General features: G+C 37.4%; 1 protein-coding gene across 2 annotated transcripts; it reads left to right on the plus strand.

Annotated features, from left to right (window-relative positions):
* The first annotated feature begins 928 nt into the window (after positions 1–928).
* LOC107557136 (peptidyl-prolyl cis-trans isomerase G-like) lies at positions 929–11,749 on the plus strand. Of its 2 annotated transcripts, XM_016240465.1 has the most exons (13): positions 929–1,058; positions 2,302–2,366; positions 2,452–2,526; positions 3,698–3,805; positions 3,884–3,928; positions 4,433–4,520; positions 4,990–5,019; positions 5,270–5,409; positions 6,179–6,350; positions 6,973–7,164; positions 7,971–8,052; positions 10,186–10,337; positions 10,579–11,749. In XM_016240465.1, the coding sequence occupies exons 2-13, from the start codon at positions 2,306–2,308 to the stop codon at positions 11,540–11,542; spliced, it is 2,109 nt and encodes a 702-aa protein (XP_016095951.1). In that variant the 5' UTR covers positions 929–1,058; positions 2,302–2,305; the 3' UTR covers positions 11,543–11,749. The 2 variants fall into 2 exon arrangements, with proteins under 2 accessions (XP_016095951.1, XP_016095952.1); XM_016240466.1 differs by lacking the exons at positions 929–1,058; positions 2,302–2,366; positions 2,452–2,526; positions 3,698–3,805; positions 3,884–3,928 and having other exon boundaries at positions 4,437–4,520; positions 4,944–5,019.
* Positions 11,750–17,477: the final 5,728 nt, after the last annotated feature.

Consider the following 17,477-nt stretch of genomic DNA (forward strand, 5'->3'; position numbering starts at 1 on the left):
GCAGCAGAAAACATTCCCCAAACCATGACATATCCTCCTCCAACTTTCACTCACTTCTTTACACACTCGGGGTTCGGTCTTTCCCCAGTTTGATGCCGAACATAATGTTTCCCATCTAACCCAAATAAATGAAACTTGCTCTCATCACTAAAGTGAACTTTGGACCAGTTCTTCTCTCTCCACACAACATGCTCCTCAGCAAAGGTGAGTCTAGCATTTAGATTATTTCTGCTGATGAGAGGTTTGGTCACTGTAGAGTGTGCTTTCAGTCCGGCTTCTTTTAAACATGCCGAGACAGATCCTTACCCTGATCAGCGCTGAACTAGCAAGCAATTCCAGCTGCAGTGCTGAACCGATTCCCCATTGAGAGACTCCGCGTGATCTTCTCTCGCATTTGTCTTACGTGGATGACCAGCCTTTTTGGGGGACTTGAATTAGTGTTATTGTAAAGCTGCAATATTCGAGAAATCAGATTTGGAATGACCAGCTTCTCTTGCAGTGGCTGAAAGGGTCGTCCCTTTGGCCTTCATCTGGACCGCGTCCTGTTGCAGGGTTTCAGTCACCTTAGTGCGGCCCGCCGTCTTGCAATCTCAGTGAAAATTAGGGTTTGTCATATAATTAAGGAAATTAGCACCAGGAACTTTTCAAATATCTCATTCAAGTTTCTGTGCTTCAGAATACAATTAATTTATGAAATATGCTTAAAAACTACCCTCCTACTCCTTAGGATAACTTCAAATAGGACAAGGCAGTGACCTTGAAATTTAGGACATCTTAGGTTGTTTTTTAATTTTGATCTCCACTGTATATGATGAAACCACTGATCTGTATAATGAAACTCAAACGAAAATGAACTCCAAATCCCATTTGATTTTTGACCGCTTTAAGCTTCCGTGGTCTCTGGTTCAGGCGGTGTATGATTTTACCCAGAATGCACCGCTGATCGTCACGGCGCCATCTTTACAGAGCTGCGCGCGCGGCGAGGAGACGAGAACAACAGTCGATGTTGTTAATGTCCTCTTCGTTTTGGTAGCATTGGTTTAACTTGATTCAAGCATGTAAGTTATGCTTCCTGTCAAAGACATAAAAATTACTTTTCAGCAGGATTTGTAGAAAAAGGGAAGAACGAAAGGGAAATCTCAACCTAATTGACACATGTAGCACGTTAGCATGCTAGTCATTCAATCTTTAAAAGGCAAAACACTGCGATTGTAGCGCGGGTATGAGCAAATAGAACCAATTATCCGATTTCTTAAAGCGAATTCGATAAATATGCAGTTTAAACGAATACGGCTACTCAAGCTGTGCTGCTGTTTTTAGCACTAGCTGAGTGCAGGGAGACTCGAGAACACAAGCAGCAGCACGAACATAAACATCCGAGGGTCGGTTTATTCTAAAGCTGTTTACAATCTCGAAGGTAACATACAAAACCGTCGAATAGACTTATGAGACATGTTCATGGCTGTAATGTGCTAGTCTGCTGAAAGTGAAAGTGCCGACACTGATGTTGACGCTCAGTTAGAGTAACGTTAACGTTAGGCAAGAAAATAACATGAACAATAATTGACTTGCTACACGAGCAGTATGAAATACTGATATCCTCTATGGCGTATCTGTCAGAGTCTGTCAAAAACATGCCATAATACACAAGCAGATCAAAAGGTTTTGGCCGTCGTAGTCAGTGTTGTCGAAAGTTACTTTTAAAAGTAACGTATTACAATATTGCGTTACTACATAAAGTAACTAATTACGTTACTTAGTTACTTTTTATGGATAGTAATGCGGTACGTTACTTTTGCTCATCTGGACAGGGCTTGCTCGTTTGTGTTTTAAATAAATAAGTTCTATTTTTGGTAGGGATGCACGATATATCGGCCACCATATCGGTATCGGCCCATATCGGCTCATTTTTTCTGTTATCGGTATCGACCTGATAAGAAAATTTGGCCGATATCTTAAAGCCGATAAATAATGCATGATTTCCTTCAGAGACACTTCAGATGCGCGCTGTTCGTTTGCAGCCTTTTGTGCAATTGTACGTTGTAATATTGTGTTTATTTGATGTATATCTGATTTATCTCATATAGAATGCGTTTGGTTAAGTTAAAAGAGCGCTTCAGTTTACCGGTGATCGTCTTTAGCTCAAGTTACTTGTAATGCGTTACCCCAAACACTGGTCATGGAGTCTGTTAGTTTGTGTAATCGTGTTACACTAGTGAAGCAGGTTTTGATGGTGTGTTGAGTCTGTGAGCACAGATGTGTTGCTGTAATAGTGCTGCTTGTTGTGTTATGTGCTTGCAGTGCGATGGGGGTGAAGGCGCAGCGTCCTCGCTGCTTCTTTGACTTTGGCATTAGTAATGTGCCAGGTGAGACACAGCTGCTCTTCAGTACCTGAAAATGTGGGATGAGTTTCCCTGTATAATCATTTTCTCCTGGTTTTCCTTTCTGCAGCGGGACGAGTGGTCATGGAGCTTTTCTCTGAGGCATGTCCCAAGACATGTGAAAACTTCCGCTGCCTGTGTACAGGTATTTATAGATAAATAGATTGACATCTGTTATTAGGGGTGTGCGATATTGACAAAAAATGATATCTCGATATTTTCTGGGATTTTATCGATAACGATAATTAGACGATATTTTGCTGAGTGTGTTATTGTGCTGGTACCTTAAGGACTGCCGAAGACAGCTGACTCCTAATGTTTTTAATATTCTTCATATTCTGTGTGGTGGTCAGTTCATACTGATAGAAATTAATCTTTTCTAATAAGTTTAAACTGATTTTTGCATTTTATGGGCATTTTTACCTTTATAAAGCCATTTTTTCTAAAAGTGTCCATTATCTTTTGAGTCAAATTCTTACATTTAATCACTGAATTAGAATAATAAGACATTTGGGCTGTTACCAAGCAAATTAAGTCAACACAGAAGCTGCATCTGTAGTGGCATTTAGATGTATTTACACACATGTATTTTGTTTAATGCAAGACATGAATGCATTTAACCTGCAATTACAAATGCATAAATAATGTTTTGATATATTAAACATAAAACATTGACTACTGATATTTGAAATGATTTAAAACATGAAAAAAATCAAAAAGAATGAAAAAGCCGAAATTTGAAATTAAAACCGGCAGCAGGTCATTGCGATTGAACCGAATCATTTAAACGGTTGATTAATTCAAGAACGAAACACCGTCATGTTGCTCAGAGACACAAAACAGCGCTGTGGCTGTATTCGGAATGATTTTTGTTGGCGAAATAGAGCAAAAACAAGCAATATGGTGTCTAAAACGTAAGTCTCTTAATGAACTTAGTTTATTGAATGCAATGTCACATTTGTAATCATGGTAATTTTTGGAGAAAACCGGCACTAAATGCGCACACGCACTAGTCTAGACTTCACGTAATGTGTGCGTGCGCTCTGTAGGGGTGTTTTGAATGGTTTTTGCAAAGTACTCTATAATGTCAAATCGCACATCGTTAAAACAACAATTACGATATTATCACAGACGATATATATCGCACACCCCTAATCTCTATATATTTATATTTTATAATTTATTTATTACTTGAGTAATTACATTTTTTCTTTTTAGTCATAGGAACCTTAATTTTAACAATACAGCTCATTAGGTTCAAAACGTTTAATGCAGTAAAATCTGTGTTTATGCATTGTGGGGTTTTTTGTCTCCAGGTGAGAAAGGAATTGGCAAGACTACCCAGAAACCCTTGCACTATAAAGGAAGTCTGTTTCACAGGATAGTGAAGGACTTTATGATACAAGGAGGAGACTTCAGTGAAGGTACTTCTGTCTTTTGCTATTTTTTATTATGTATATCCTATGGGCGATGACGTCTGACAGAAATGTTTGCCTTTACAGGAAATGGCAGAGGTGGTGAATCTATATATGGAGGTTTCTTTGAAGGTGAGTGTCATTTTTTCCACTTCATAAGCATGTGCATATTAATAAAATATTGCAGTTTTGTTTTTTTTTAAGTTCCACAGTGATGTCCAATTTGTAAATCGTTTTAAGATGACTCTTCATTGACTTGGTTAACCAGGTTCATAAATCACAGACTTCAAGGGTCAACATGAAACCATTTCTACATCATTTTAGTATTATTTATACATTTATAGTTTTAATAATATTATTGAATTAGCTTGTATTACTGTATTATTAGTTTTTATTTTAAGTTTTGTGTTTTTGTCAATTTTATTATTTATTTATTTTTCTAATTTCTATTTAGCTTTAATTTTTGTAGTAATTTTAGAACTTCAGTTAGTTGCCATAGCAATATTTCTAAGTAAGTTTTTTTTCTTATAAGTCCTTTTAGTTTAATTTTAGGTGTATTTAAACAGTTTTTAATCATTTTAGTTACCAATAACAACACTGATTTCAATATTCAGGTCATTTTATTTTTTTGTCTAGATGAGAGCTTCTCAATGAAACATACCAAAGAGTTCCTGCTGTCGATGGCAAACAGAGGGAAGGACACCAATGGCTCACAGTTCTTTATGTGAGTCCAGCATACGTGCTTCTTTACAGCTTTATCATTTTATAAAACGTTGTTTTGAAAACCTGTATCTGACCTGTAAATCATGCTTTTTACAGTCATTTTACAGTTTAATATGTTACTATAGACATTGCCCTACCCCGCTCATATGGTATTAATTTTATTTGTGCAGGTAAAAAACCTTAAGTTTGAGCCTAAAAATCCTGCAGATACCCTGCTTTAGGGGGCGTCACTACTGACCTGTTGGATAGTGGATTGTACCATTCTCTTTGAAAACTACCATCTTCTTTTTTGCAGCCTTGATGTAGAATAAATGTTTATGACCTCAGTGCATTGGTTTGGTCTTGATCTAGTTATGAATTGCAAGTGATAATGACCCGGAATCGATTTATGGTGTGCATTAATCACTGTTTTTGTGTTCGTTAGATTTATATTTACATTCTGCCTCACTGTTTTGTGTCCCTGACCATAGAACTACAAAACCAACTCCTCACTTGGACGGGTAAGTGTGCAGCACAATGTAATGCAGGGGTTTTCAATCTTTTAGGACATGCGCCCCCCCCAAGTTGGTCTAATTTCACTCGCACCCCCCCAACAAGAGAACGTCTCTGAATTAACTGATGCTCAGGGGGGCGCGCCCCACAGGTTGAAAACCCCTGATGTAATGTACCAACTAGTAATTTTTGATAAACTCCTAGGTAACATAAATATCTTCTGCAGTGTTTAACAGGTTTTGTTGCTTTTTTCCCCAGAATTCATGTGGTGTTTGGTCAGGTGATCTCCGGCCAGGAGGTGATCCGGATGATCGAGAGTCAGAAGACAGATACCAACAGCCGACCCTACACCGAGGTCAAAGTGCTCAACTGTGGGGAACTTGTTCCAAAATCTAAAGGTGATATTGCATATTTTCTTTTCTCATGTTTAAGGTTAGAAATGTTTAGATGTTTTACGTTATTAGTTTTACCTTAAATTTTTATTGCGTACTTGTGTAGAAATATGCTTCCTTATGGCCCCGTGAAATCAGTTTTATTTTTTCCAAATTCTATTTTTTTTTATAGATTTATTTATTTTTAAATACATTTTCTGTTATCATTTTTCTGGATTTTGTTTTAATGGTTAAGTACAATTTTAGTAATCAAAAAGTATTGTCTAATTAAATTAAATCATTAAGCTTAGACACTTTAGCAACAAAAAAAGTGTTATATGAATAATAAAATAATGAATATATATATATATATATATATATAGGCACAATGTTTTATGCCTTCATTTGAGTACCACTGTTTTTGATAATACACACACATACTGTATATGTATATATATGTGTGTGTGTGTGTGTGTGTGTGTGTGCGCAATCGTTATAATTCATGCAAATGTATTATCAAAAACAGTGGTACTCAAATGAAGGAATAAAACATTGGGCCATCCAAAAGTTTTAGATTTTTTCCATCTTATTCATTTTGTAGTGACTTCTACACTCAAAACTAAAGCATTCAGAGCCACTGTCACTTAATTAAGAATGAACAAATGAACTTATTTAATACTTGGGTACAATCAGGGCACATCAATTGATCACACTTTAATTTTATCTTGGTTTATTCATACTGACACATTTTTTTCCAGTCAAATTATGAAAGCGTGTTTCAACTTTTGTCATCCAGCAAAAAAAGAAAAGAAGAAGCATCAGTCATCCAGCGAGAGTGACGACGACTCTTCCTCCGACAGCTCCTCGAACTCAGAGGAATCAGAGAAGGAGAAGAAACGACGGAAGAAACATAAGAAGGAACACAAGAAAAAGAAAGAACAGAAACACAAGAAGAAAGACAAGAAAGGGTACAGTCACCTTTTACACATTTATGATGAGAATCTTTCACCCTGCAACAACGCTAACATGAAATGCTTCAAAATTTGAAGTATTTACTTTCCACGTGTTGAGCACATCATTACTAAAAGCTCAACACAGTACCAAAATTATCACTGACAAAATAAACAGTCTTTTAAAGTTCTACATTTAAAATGTATCAATAATATATAACAATGTCTGAAATTATTTTGCCAGCCAATAATTCGTGTTTTTGTTTATTTTGTACAAACCATGTTGTTCATTGCTGAAAGTAATTTTTAATGTAGCCTGGGATGTATTTTCATTTATCTTTGTCTAGTTTTACTCATGGTTTTTAAGGATAAGGGCATCTGCATAATTTGACTAGACTGGTGAATTCGCACCAGAAATCTATAGCGTTTGTTTGGATGCACAACCTGTGATGAGAGCAAAACAGGATGTGGGTTTTCCTTTCTTTAAAAAATTTCAGATGGCTGTTTATTTTCATACACTACATAGTATTGTGAATAGATAATAGATTTCATTTCATTTTTTGCACTTGGTGCTGTTTTTGCCTTCTGTCCACAACTTCTTCAGAAGAGTGTAAGAATTTTAACATGTCTTTTTCTGTAGGTCTGATGAGGAAGAGGCTGATCCCCAATCCGTGTCGACCATCCGCCCAGAGGAAGTCCCGCCCATTCCAGAAAACCGCTTCCTAATGAGGCGAAGCCCCCAGAAGGCCAAAGAAGAGGAGCAGGGGAAAGAAAAGCACAAGGAGGACTCTGGAAAAGACAGACAAAGAGAGAGAGAGAGGGAAAGGGACAGGTAGGATGTGATATTTTAATACTTCATTCAGTAATGTTGTGCAGGATCATTTGTTGTACAGGCATGGATGAAATGTTTATGTTGTGTGATTTTATTATTTTCCTCTCCTGTTCGTAAATATACGATTAAATTGTGAAATTGAAATGTTTCCTCTTGCCATGAATATAGCCACTGCTGCTGATATGGCGTTAAAGGTGCAATAGGTGATTGTCTTCAGAAACATTTTTTATGTTGGTTGAAATTCTCTTCACATCCCGATAGCAATCATTAAGTTAAGTGGTCTAAATTTATTTGTCTGTATTTATATATTCTGGAGAAGGCGTAGGACCAAGAAATGTTCGTCCAATCTAAACGCTCTAAACGCATGATGTAGCCCAGCGGTTCCCAATTCCAGTCCTCGCGCACATATTTTGCATGTCTCGCTTAGTTAACACAACCGATTCAGATAACCAACTCATTAGAAGTGAGCTACATGTAATGTGCATGAACTGTGTTCCGATCGATATGATCCCTACACCGTGTTCATTGCTCCCTATTCCCTGAGCAGGGGTTTACTTCATCTTGGAACATGGGCTGGAATTGAGAACGGCTGATGTAGCCTCTTCTAGTAATGTTGTCTCTGGTACTCTGGTCTGTTAGCGTCTATGCGTTCAGGGGGCGTGGCTTTGGACGGCGATTGCAGGGAGGGTGGGACGTTCGCTTTCAGTGCTATCAGGCTAAAGTTAGCATTTTCCAAGATCTCCTACTGCACCTTTAAATCATAAATTAATAAAACTCCTGTTCGTAACTTGTAAATTCAATTCCAGACCCATGGCGAACTCCCGGCCAAACCGCACGAGACTGGTGATGACCAGGTCAGGGCGCAGAATTAAAGGAAGAGGACCGAGGGTGAGAGAATTATTATGATTTGCTGTGAAAGGCAGATCATGGCCCGTTTTCACAGACGGGGCTTAGCGTAAACCAGGACTAGGCCATAGTTCAATTAGGATTTTAAAGTAATTTTTATAAACATGCCTTAGAAAAAACATTACTGGTGTGCATCTTGAGACAAAACAAGGGCACTGACATATTTCAAGCTCAATCAGTGCAAGTTTCTTTCAGTTGAAACAGCTCAGACTTGCATTTTAGTCTGGGACTAGGCTTAAGCCTTGTCTGTGAAACCGGGGACATGAGTTTTAAATGTTAATACACTCAAAGTTTGGGGTCGGTAAGATTTCTCAAAGACATTTCTTCTGCTTAGCAAGGCTGCATTTATTTGATAAAAAAATCCAGGTAAAACGGTAATATATTGACATTTTAACTATTAAAAAAAAAATTCTATTTTAATGCATATTAAAATTTCATTTATTCCTGTGATGCGCAGCTGTATTTTCAGCATCATTACTCCAGTCTTCAGTGTCACATGATCTTCAGAAATCATTCTAATATGCTGATTTGCTGCTCAAGAAACATTTCTGTTTATTATCAGTGTTAAAAACCGTTATGAATTTTTTTTTTTCAGAATTAATTGATGAATATAATGTTCAAAAGAATGACATTAGTTTAAAATAGCATTGGTCTAAATTTATTTGTCTGTATTTATATATTCTGGAGAAGGCGTAGGACCAAGAAATGTTCGTCCAATCTAAACGCTCTAAACGCATGATGTAGCCCAGCGGTTCCCAATTCCAGTCCTCGCGCACATATTTTGCATGTCTCGCTTAGTTAACACAACCGATTCAGATAACCAACTCATTAGAAGTGAGCTACATGTAATGTGCATGAACTGTGTTCCGATCGATATGATCCCTACACCGTGTTCATTGCTCCCTATTCCCTGAGCAGGGGTTTACTTCATCTTGGAACATGGGCTGGAATTGAGAACGGCTGATGTAGCCTCTTCTAGTAATGTTGTCTCTGGTACTCTGGTCTGTTAGCGTCTATGCGTTCAGGGGGCGTGGCTTTGGACGGCGATTGCAGGGAGGGTGGGACGTTCGCTTTCAGTGCTATCAGGCTAAAGTTAGCATTTTCCAAGATCTCCTACTGCACCTTTAAATCATAAATTAATAAAACTCCTGTTCGTAACTTGTAAATTCAATTCCAGACCCATGGCGAACTCCCGGCCAAACCGCACGAGACTGGTGATGACCAGGTCAGGGCGCAGAATTAAAGGAAGAGGACCGAGGGTGAGAGAATTATTATGATTTGCTGTGAAAGGCAGATCATGGCCCGTTTTCACAGACGGGGCTTAGCGTAAACCAGGACTAGGCCATAGTTCAATTAGGATTTTAAAGTAATTTTTATAAACATGCCTTAGAAAAAACATTACTGGTGTGCATCTTGAGACAAAACAAGGGCACTGACATATTTCAAGCTCAATCAGTGCAAGTTTCTTTCAGTTGAAACAGCTCAGACTTGCATTTTAGTCTGGGACTAGGCTTAAGCCTTGTCTGTGAAACCGGGGACATGAGTTTTAAATGTTAATACACTCAAAGTTTGGGGTCGGTAAGATTTCTCAAAGACATTTCTTCTGCTTAGCAAGGCTGCATTTATTTGATAAAAAAATCCAGGTAAAACGGTAATATATTGACATTTTAACTATTAAAAAAAAAATTCTATTTTAATGCATATTAAAATTTCATTTATTCCTGTGATGCGCAGCTGAATTTTCAGCATCATTACTCCAGTCTTCAGTGTCACATGATCTTCAGAAATCATTCTAATATGCTGATTTGCTGCTCAAGAAACATTTCTGTTTATTATCAGTGTTAAAAACCGTTATGAATTTTTTTTTTTCAGAATTAATTGATGAATATAATGTTCAAAAGAATGACATTAGTTTAAAATAGCATTTTGTTTTTATATATTATAAATGTCTTTACTGTTACTTTTGGTCAATTTCACGCATCCTTGCTGAATATAAAAAAAAACATTAACTGATCCCAAACTGTTGAACGATGCATGCTTTGTTTTACACGTTTTCTTTCTGATTTTTATTGAAAGAAACTGAAACTCATTTTTATTATTTTTTACTTTCTGCAGCGCTACCGGACACCATCTAGATCTCGCTCGCGGTCATGGGATCGGTTTCGCCGCAGTGAGACGCCTCCACACTGGAGGCAGGAAATGCAAAGGACACAGAAAGCTAAAGCCAACACAGCTGCCACCCAGGATCGATGGATCAAAGGGGACAAGTATGTGCAATTTGACACTGCATGCAAAATATTGCATCCAGGATTCATGAAATGAGAAGTTAATAAACTTGATTTGTTCACTCAAAAGTGAAATTGTTTACTTGCCCTTGTGCTGTTCCAAAACATTACTTGCACTCAAGTGTTATCTATATTATGTAATTTAGTAAATAAATATATTATTATAATTTTTATTCTTACTTGAAAATAAATCTTTCATGTATTTATTTATTTATTTTTTCAGAGGAGATATGTCAGAGGTAAGGACAGAAGCCACTGAACCAGCCAGTGAGAACAAAGCTTCAGAACAAGAAGCAGCAAAAAAGAACTCTGAACGAGAAAAGAGAGATGCAAAGAGGGAAAAATCACACAGTCCCTCAAGAGGAAGAGATAGGAAGAGAGACAAACATCGCTCCAAAAGCAGAGATAGGGATGCACGGAAAAAGACAGATGCTGATGCGGAAAAGAAGAAAGCTCGCAGCCGGAGCAAGAGCAAAGACGAGACGAGAGAGAAGGAAAAGCACAGCAAAGCAGATGACAAACGGGGACGCTCAAGCAGCAAGGACAGGAAAGAGAAAGATGCCAAAGAGCGAGAGAAGGAGGGTGAACAAAAAGACAAAAGCAAAGAAAGGACCAAACAACATCCGGAAGGGAATGATAAGGAAAAGTTGAAGGAGGTGGAAAAGAAGAAGAATGGAGAGCAGCGTCGTGACCGATCTAGGAGCAGAGAAAAGGGTCGCGATGCATCACGGAGGTCCAAGTCCAGGTCTAGAGGCCACGACAAGCATGGCCAATCACGCGACAGAGGCCGTGACAGACGCCACAGCAGCAGCCGGGACAGAAGATCATCTCGCCGGTCGAGAAGCAGAGAGCGAGACAGACGGGACCACGGGAGAGACGCAGAAGACCGAAACAAGAGGAAGAGTGCAGAGGAGTCAAAGAGCAAAGAGAGCAGAGGACGAGACAGGAGCTCCAAAGAACGATCCTCCCAGAGACAGAGAAGCCGAGAGCGAGATGATCGACAGAGCGGCAGGAAGAGGAAAGAAAAGAATGACAGTGAAAGCAGCGATTCTGAGAGCGATGCTGATAAACAGAAGAAGAGAAAAAGGAGCGAGAGTCCGAAATCTAAAGAGAGAGCGAAGGACAAATCTAAAAGTCCAAGCAAAGATGCGAAGAAAAAGGGTTCCTCTTCCAGTGACAGCGACTGAGAGACTGCATGTACCACTCCATTTCTTTGTTTTCTTTTTCCCCATCAATGACTTGCTGTACAATGATGGATACAAAGAGACATATTTTAGTCATCGTGTGAACCAGGCATGCCCTTCTCTTGAACGCCTGGAATATTTTTTTAATGGCTGATACCAATTGCATCCTAATTTGTTTCAGTTGAATCGGTTATATTTGTCCAGCTTTTATCAGACATTTGTTTTCATTTTCTTGCCCATATCCCGACATAAACGTTTAGTGAAAATGGTTGCTTAATTGCTTTTCTGTTCGATCTGAGCTGTGTTTTTTAAAAGGGGTTTGTTGGGGACATGTTTGAGTACCTTGGAGTTTTGTAAGGGCTTTCTGTTTGTAAAGAGATGACAATGTTAGGTTCTGTTTAATTTGACAAATAAAAATTGATACTGAACCTGTGAACTTCACTTTCAGTGGTCCTGTTGATTGAAACCTCTTCCTAATTTCTTCAAGTGCAATGCAGCATATATTGGTAAGAGATTTTTTTTCATTTATCTGTTTTGGCTGATATTGGTTATTTTACACATTTCACCTATTTTTAGATTTAGGTATTTTAGGTACATTCCAGCAAACCTTTAAAAGCATGAATAATTTAATAACATTAAATTTAATATTTAGTGAATATAAAGTCTGAAATTGATTTTAGTGTTTTATATCTAAAAAGTTCTACCATTGTGCGTTAATATTAGCATTTCTGTATTTTTCATGCATCTCACAATTGAGCTATTTTGCTTCCATAACATTTCTTTTAGAATTTTGGAAAGAAAACATCCAAAATACACATTTAATGATAGGAATAGTTTGCATCTGTAGATTTCAATTACAATATCTTTAAAAGATCTTCTCAAAAGTTTTTTTTTTTTTTCAAAAGTTCTCCTCCTCAGCAGCACTTGCATACAACAACTTCAGTTTTATTTCTACAGTCTAAAAGCTGGGTTGTTTCAACCGAACTTTGGGTCAAATATGGACTAACCCAACTTTTGGGTTAAAAATGTAATGTAAACATTTAACCCAATGGTTGGGTTAGTCCATATTTGACCCAAAGTTGGGTTGAAACAACCCAGCATTTTTTAGAGTGTATCTATACTCTGAAGGTTATTACAGAGTGGTTTGTTCATGTATCATTTGCCTAATTTATATAACATTGTTTACCTAAAAATATATATTTTTCTTGCTGTTGACAGTATGGAGTGACCGAAAGGGATCTCCAAACTCCTCTGTAAAAACCTTTAATATGTCAACAAAATGAAATGGGACATTGGAACCTGGCTTTATCCAATCTTCGGATTCTCTGTTCTCTTCTGGAAATGTGCGAAAATTTGCACGAATTTAATTAGATAACACCTCATTTCCATTTTAAACATATTTCAGAAAAAACACAATTAGGACTGCAACAAATGATTATTTTGATAATCGATTAAAAAAACAATCATTACAACAGTTAATTGACTAATCGTCAATTACTTCACTAATTAATCAGTAGGCTTCTATTCTGCTTTTACAATTAGTTATTGGTAATACTGAGTTGCACATATTGTAACTAATTAATAAAACAAGGTGATCACGTCAGCTTTGAAGTGAATGTCAAATAATTATATTACTATTGTACAATTACAATGATTTTTTTTTACAATACAAATAAATATATTTGGCACACAAAATGAGATTACAGAGAGATTCTGCCTAACATCTCCTTTTGTAAGCCATACAGTGGGTACGGAAAGTATTCAGACCCCCTTAAATTTTTCACTCTTTGTTATATTACAGCCATTTGCTAAAATCATTTAAGTTCATTTTTTTTCCTCATTAATGTACACACAGCACCCCATATTGACAGAAAAACACAGAATTGTTGACATTTTTGCAGATTTATTAAAAAAGAAAAACTGAAATATCACATGGTCCTAAGTATTCAGACCCTTTGCTGTGACGCTCATATATTTAACTCAGGTGCTGTCCATTTCTTCTGATCATCCTTGAGATGGTTCTACACCTTCATTTGAGTCCAGCTGTGTTTGATTATACTGATTGGACTTGATTAGGAAAGCCACACACCTGTCTATATAAGACCTTACAGCGCACAGTGCATGTCAGAGCAAATGAGAAGGACTGCAACAAATGATTATTTTGATAATCGATTAAAAAAACAATCATTACAACAGTTAATTGACTAATCGTCAATTACTTCACTAATTAATCAGTAGGCTTCTATTCTGCTTTTACAATTAGTTATTGGTAATACTGAGTTGCACATATTGTAACTAATTAATAAAACAAGGTGATCACGTCAGCTTTGAAGTGAATGTCAAATAATTATATTACTATTGTACAATTACAATGATTTTTTTTTACAATACAAATAAATATATTTGGCACACAAAATGAGATTACAGAGAGATTCTGCCTAACATCTCCTTTTGTAAGCCATATATGGAACAAAAAGACATTTTTTCGATACATTATTCACAACATTAGCTCTCTTAAAACACCTTATAGTGTCATAGTAATCAAAACAGTCCTGAGCTAGATCAAGCTTTAATCTATGCAAAAACCAAACTATCACTTTAATATAATGATTTTTATTTATTTGTATTTATTTATGCATTCACTAATAAAAATATTCTATCATTAGCTAGCTCCACACTGGAGAGATGATTTATAGCAGAAAATCAAGTTGTAATTCTAACCGAAAGCCAGACTGACACTGTGAGACTTTTTTTGTTGTTGTTGTTTAATACTGTAAATTGTATTACAGTAAAAAAAGTGCCGATTGCAGAGCTGGTGCAAACTTATCCACATCGCTATGATAAGATGCTTTCTTAACTGCTGTTTTCTCAATGCTGTCATTTTTTGTGTGTTTATTTTGTTATTGAGAGGAAAGTGTGCAGCACATTTTTACACATTCGTTGAGTCTGTCTGTCTTTTCTGGAATTGCATCCGGGAGAGCTAAATTACAGTCTTGCGCTACAGCGCCACACTGGTCAAACCGCGTTATTGCAGGCTCTACCATTAAAGGGGTCATAGGATGTTGCTAAAAAGAACATTATTTGGTGTAATGAAATGTGTTTGTGGTTTAAAGTTAAAGACACATTATTTTCCACATACTGTACATTATTGTTTCTCCTCTATGCCCCGCCTTTCTGAAACGCTTCGATTTTTACAAAGCTTGTTGGTCTGAAAAGCGAGGTGTGCTGTGATTGGCCAGCTATCCAGTGTGTTATGATTGGCTGAATACCTCAAGCGTGTGATGGAAATGTTACGCCCCTCACCATACTGTGATACGGCCGGAGCGACGAGACAAAAACATGAAAACCCATTATAAACGAGGCATTCGTTGCATCCAGTGGGGACATAATTGTGGATTATGTAGCGAATCAGCTCATGGGGAAATATGAATAATTAACCATAACTAGTTATAATTAACTATTCATATTTTAGATCCACTGTAGATATTTAGCTGACCACTCAGGGTCAACTGTCTTGTCAATTCTAAGAACGTTAATTTCCTGGTTAAGGGAAGTATGTGTGGAGAAAACCAGGCACTGCTCATCACCTGTCCAATACAGTCCCAACATTGAAGCATGGTGGTGGCAGCATCATGCTGTGGGGGTGTTTTTCAGCTGCAGGGACAGGACGACTGGTTGGAATTGAGGGAAAGATGAATGCGGCCAAGTACAGGGTTATCCTGGACGAAAACTTTCTCCAGAGTGCTCAGGACCTCAGACTGGGCCGAAGGTTTATCTTCCAACAAGACAATGACCCTAAGCACACAGCTAAAATAACGAAGGAGTGGCTTCACAACAACTCTGTGACTGTTCTTGAATAGTCCAGCCAGAGCCCTGACTTAAACCCAATTGAGCATCTCTGGAGAGACCTAAAAATGGCTGTCCAACCAAGTTTACCATCCAACCTGACCGAACTGGAGAGGATCTGCAAGGAGGAGTGGCAGATGATCCTCAAATCCAGGTGTGAAAAACTTGTTGCCTCTTTCCCAAAAAGACTCATGGCTGTATTAGATCAAAAGGGTGCTTCTACTAAATACTGAGCAAAGGGTCTGAATACTTAGGACCATGTGATATTTCAGTTTTTCTTTTTTAATAAATCTGCAAAAATGTCAACAATTCTGTGTTTTTCTGTCAATATGGGGTGCTGTGTGTACATTAAAGAGGAAAAAAAATGAACTTAAATGATTTTAGCAAATGGCTGCAATATAACAAAGAGTGAAAAATTTAAGGGGGTCTGAATACTTTCCGTACCCACTGTATATGGAACAAAAAGTGCAAAGACATTTTTTCGATACATTATTCACAACATTAGCTCTCTTAAAACACCTTATAGTGTCATAGTAATCAAAACAGTCCTGAGCTAGATCAAGCTTTAATCTATGCAAAAACCAAACTATCACTTTAATATAATGATTTTTATTTATTTGTATTTATTTATGCATTCACTAATAAAAATATTCTATCATTAGCTAGCTCCACACTGGAGAGATGATTTATAGCAGAAAATCAAGTTGTAATTCTAAGCGAAAGCCAGACTGACACTGTGAGACTTTTTTTGTTGTTGTTGTTTAATACTGTAAATTGTATTACAGTAAAAAAAGTGCCGATTGCAGAGCTGGTGCAAACTTATCCACATCGCTATGATAAGATGCTTTCTTAACTGCTGTTTTCTCAATGCTGTCATTTTTTGTGTGTTTATTTTGTTATTGAGAGGAAAGTGTGCAGCACATTTTTACACATTCGTTGAGTCTGTCTGTCTTTTCTGGAATTGCATCCGGGAGAGCTAAATTACAGTCTTGCGCTACAGCGCCACACTGGTCAAACCGCGTTATTGCAGGCTCTTCCATTAAAGGGGTCATAGGATGTTGATAAAAAGAACATTATTTGGTGTAATGAAATGTGTTTGTGGTTTAAAGTTAAAGACACATTATTTTCCACATACTGTACATTATTGTTTCTCCTCTATGCCCCGCCTTTCTGAAACGCTTCGATTTTTACAAAGCTTGTTGGTCTGAAAAGCGAGGTGTGCTGTGATTGGCCAGCTATCCAGTGTGTTATGATTGGCTGAATACCTCAAGCGTGTGATGGAAATGTTACGCCCCTCGCCATACTGTGATACGGCCGGAGCGACGAGACAAAAACATGAAAACCCATTATAAACGAGGCATTCGTTGCATCCAGTGGGGACATAATTGTGGATTATAATGACTTATACTGTCTTTTTACGCGTTGCGTTGCATCGCGCCGGGTAAACATAAAACCATGTCTGCATTTGTGATCGGAGAAATGACAAACTACAAGCGCTACTCTACACTGACCAAAAAAACTTGCTTTAAATATATAAAATATAAAAACTCTTTAAATATAAAAAACGTACATTGTAGTGTATCAAATGAAGGCCCGCCTTCTGAAATACGAAATGTGCTGTGATTGTCACGCCCCTTACCTGCTGCAGCTTCAGTGTAAATATTGCGTCAAAATCAAATCAATTTGAGTGCGATTTAAACCCGGATGATTGTAACCACTCTAAGTTTGTCTGCCTTGGGAAAGCTAGCGTGTCTCCGACTAACCGTGATAACACTCGTTGCCTTCTCTAGTGCAGCTCAACCAGGTCACGTCGGTATTCGTGATATCACAAATCCCGGAAAATATGCGTTGTAGTCCAAACGAGTCGTTCGTTGTAGTTTTTGAAAAGTGATTTCTGTTAAATAAAATATCTCCTTTTTGAAGTGGACTTTGTAACTTTGCAGATCTTTTTTTATGCTCAAACAGCAACATTACAGACTATCTAAAGTTGAAAAAGTGAAAAAGCATAATAGGACCCCTTTAAGTCATATGAGATCAAACCACTATTCGACAACAAAAATATTTGTCGACAATTTTTTTTTTATTGTCGATA

This window comes from Sinocyclocheilus grahami, unplaced genomic scaffold, assembly GCF_001515645.1.
Source record: "Sinocyclocheilus grahami isolate Dianchi unplaced genomic scaffold, SAMN03320097.WGS_v1.1 scaffold590.1, whole genome shotgun sequence".
In the NCBI taxonomy this organism is placed as follows: Eukaryota; Metazoa; Chordata; class Actinopteri; order Cypriniformes; family Cyprinidae; genus Sinocyclocheilus; species Sinocyclocheilus grahami.

Coding starts and splice junctions, on each gene's coding strand:
- LOC107557136 (XM_016240465.1), top strand. CDS start 2,306: ATGGGGGTGAAGGCGCAGCGTCCTCGCTGCTTCTTTGACTTTGGCATT. Junction 2,527..3,697: donor CTTCCGCTGCCTGTGTACAG/GTATTTATAGAT, acceptor TTTTGTCTCCAG/GTGAGAAAGGAATTGGCAAG. Junction 5,020..5,269: donor CCAACTCCTCACTTGGACGG/GTAAGTGTGCAG, acceptor TTTTTTCCCCAG/AATTCATGTGGTGTTTGGTC.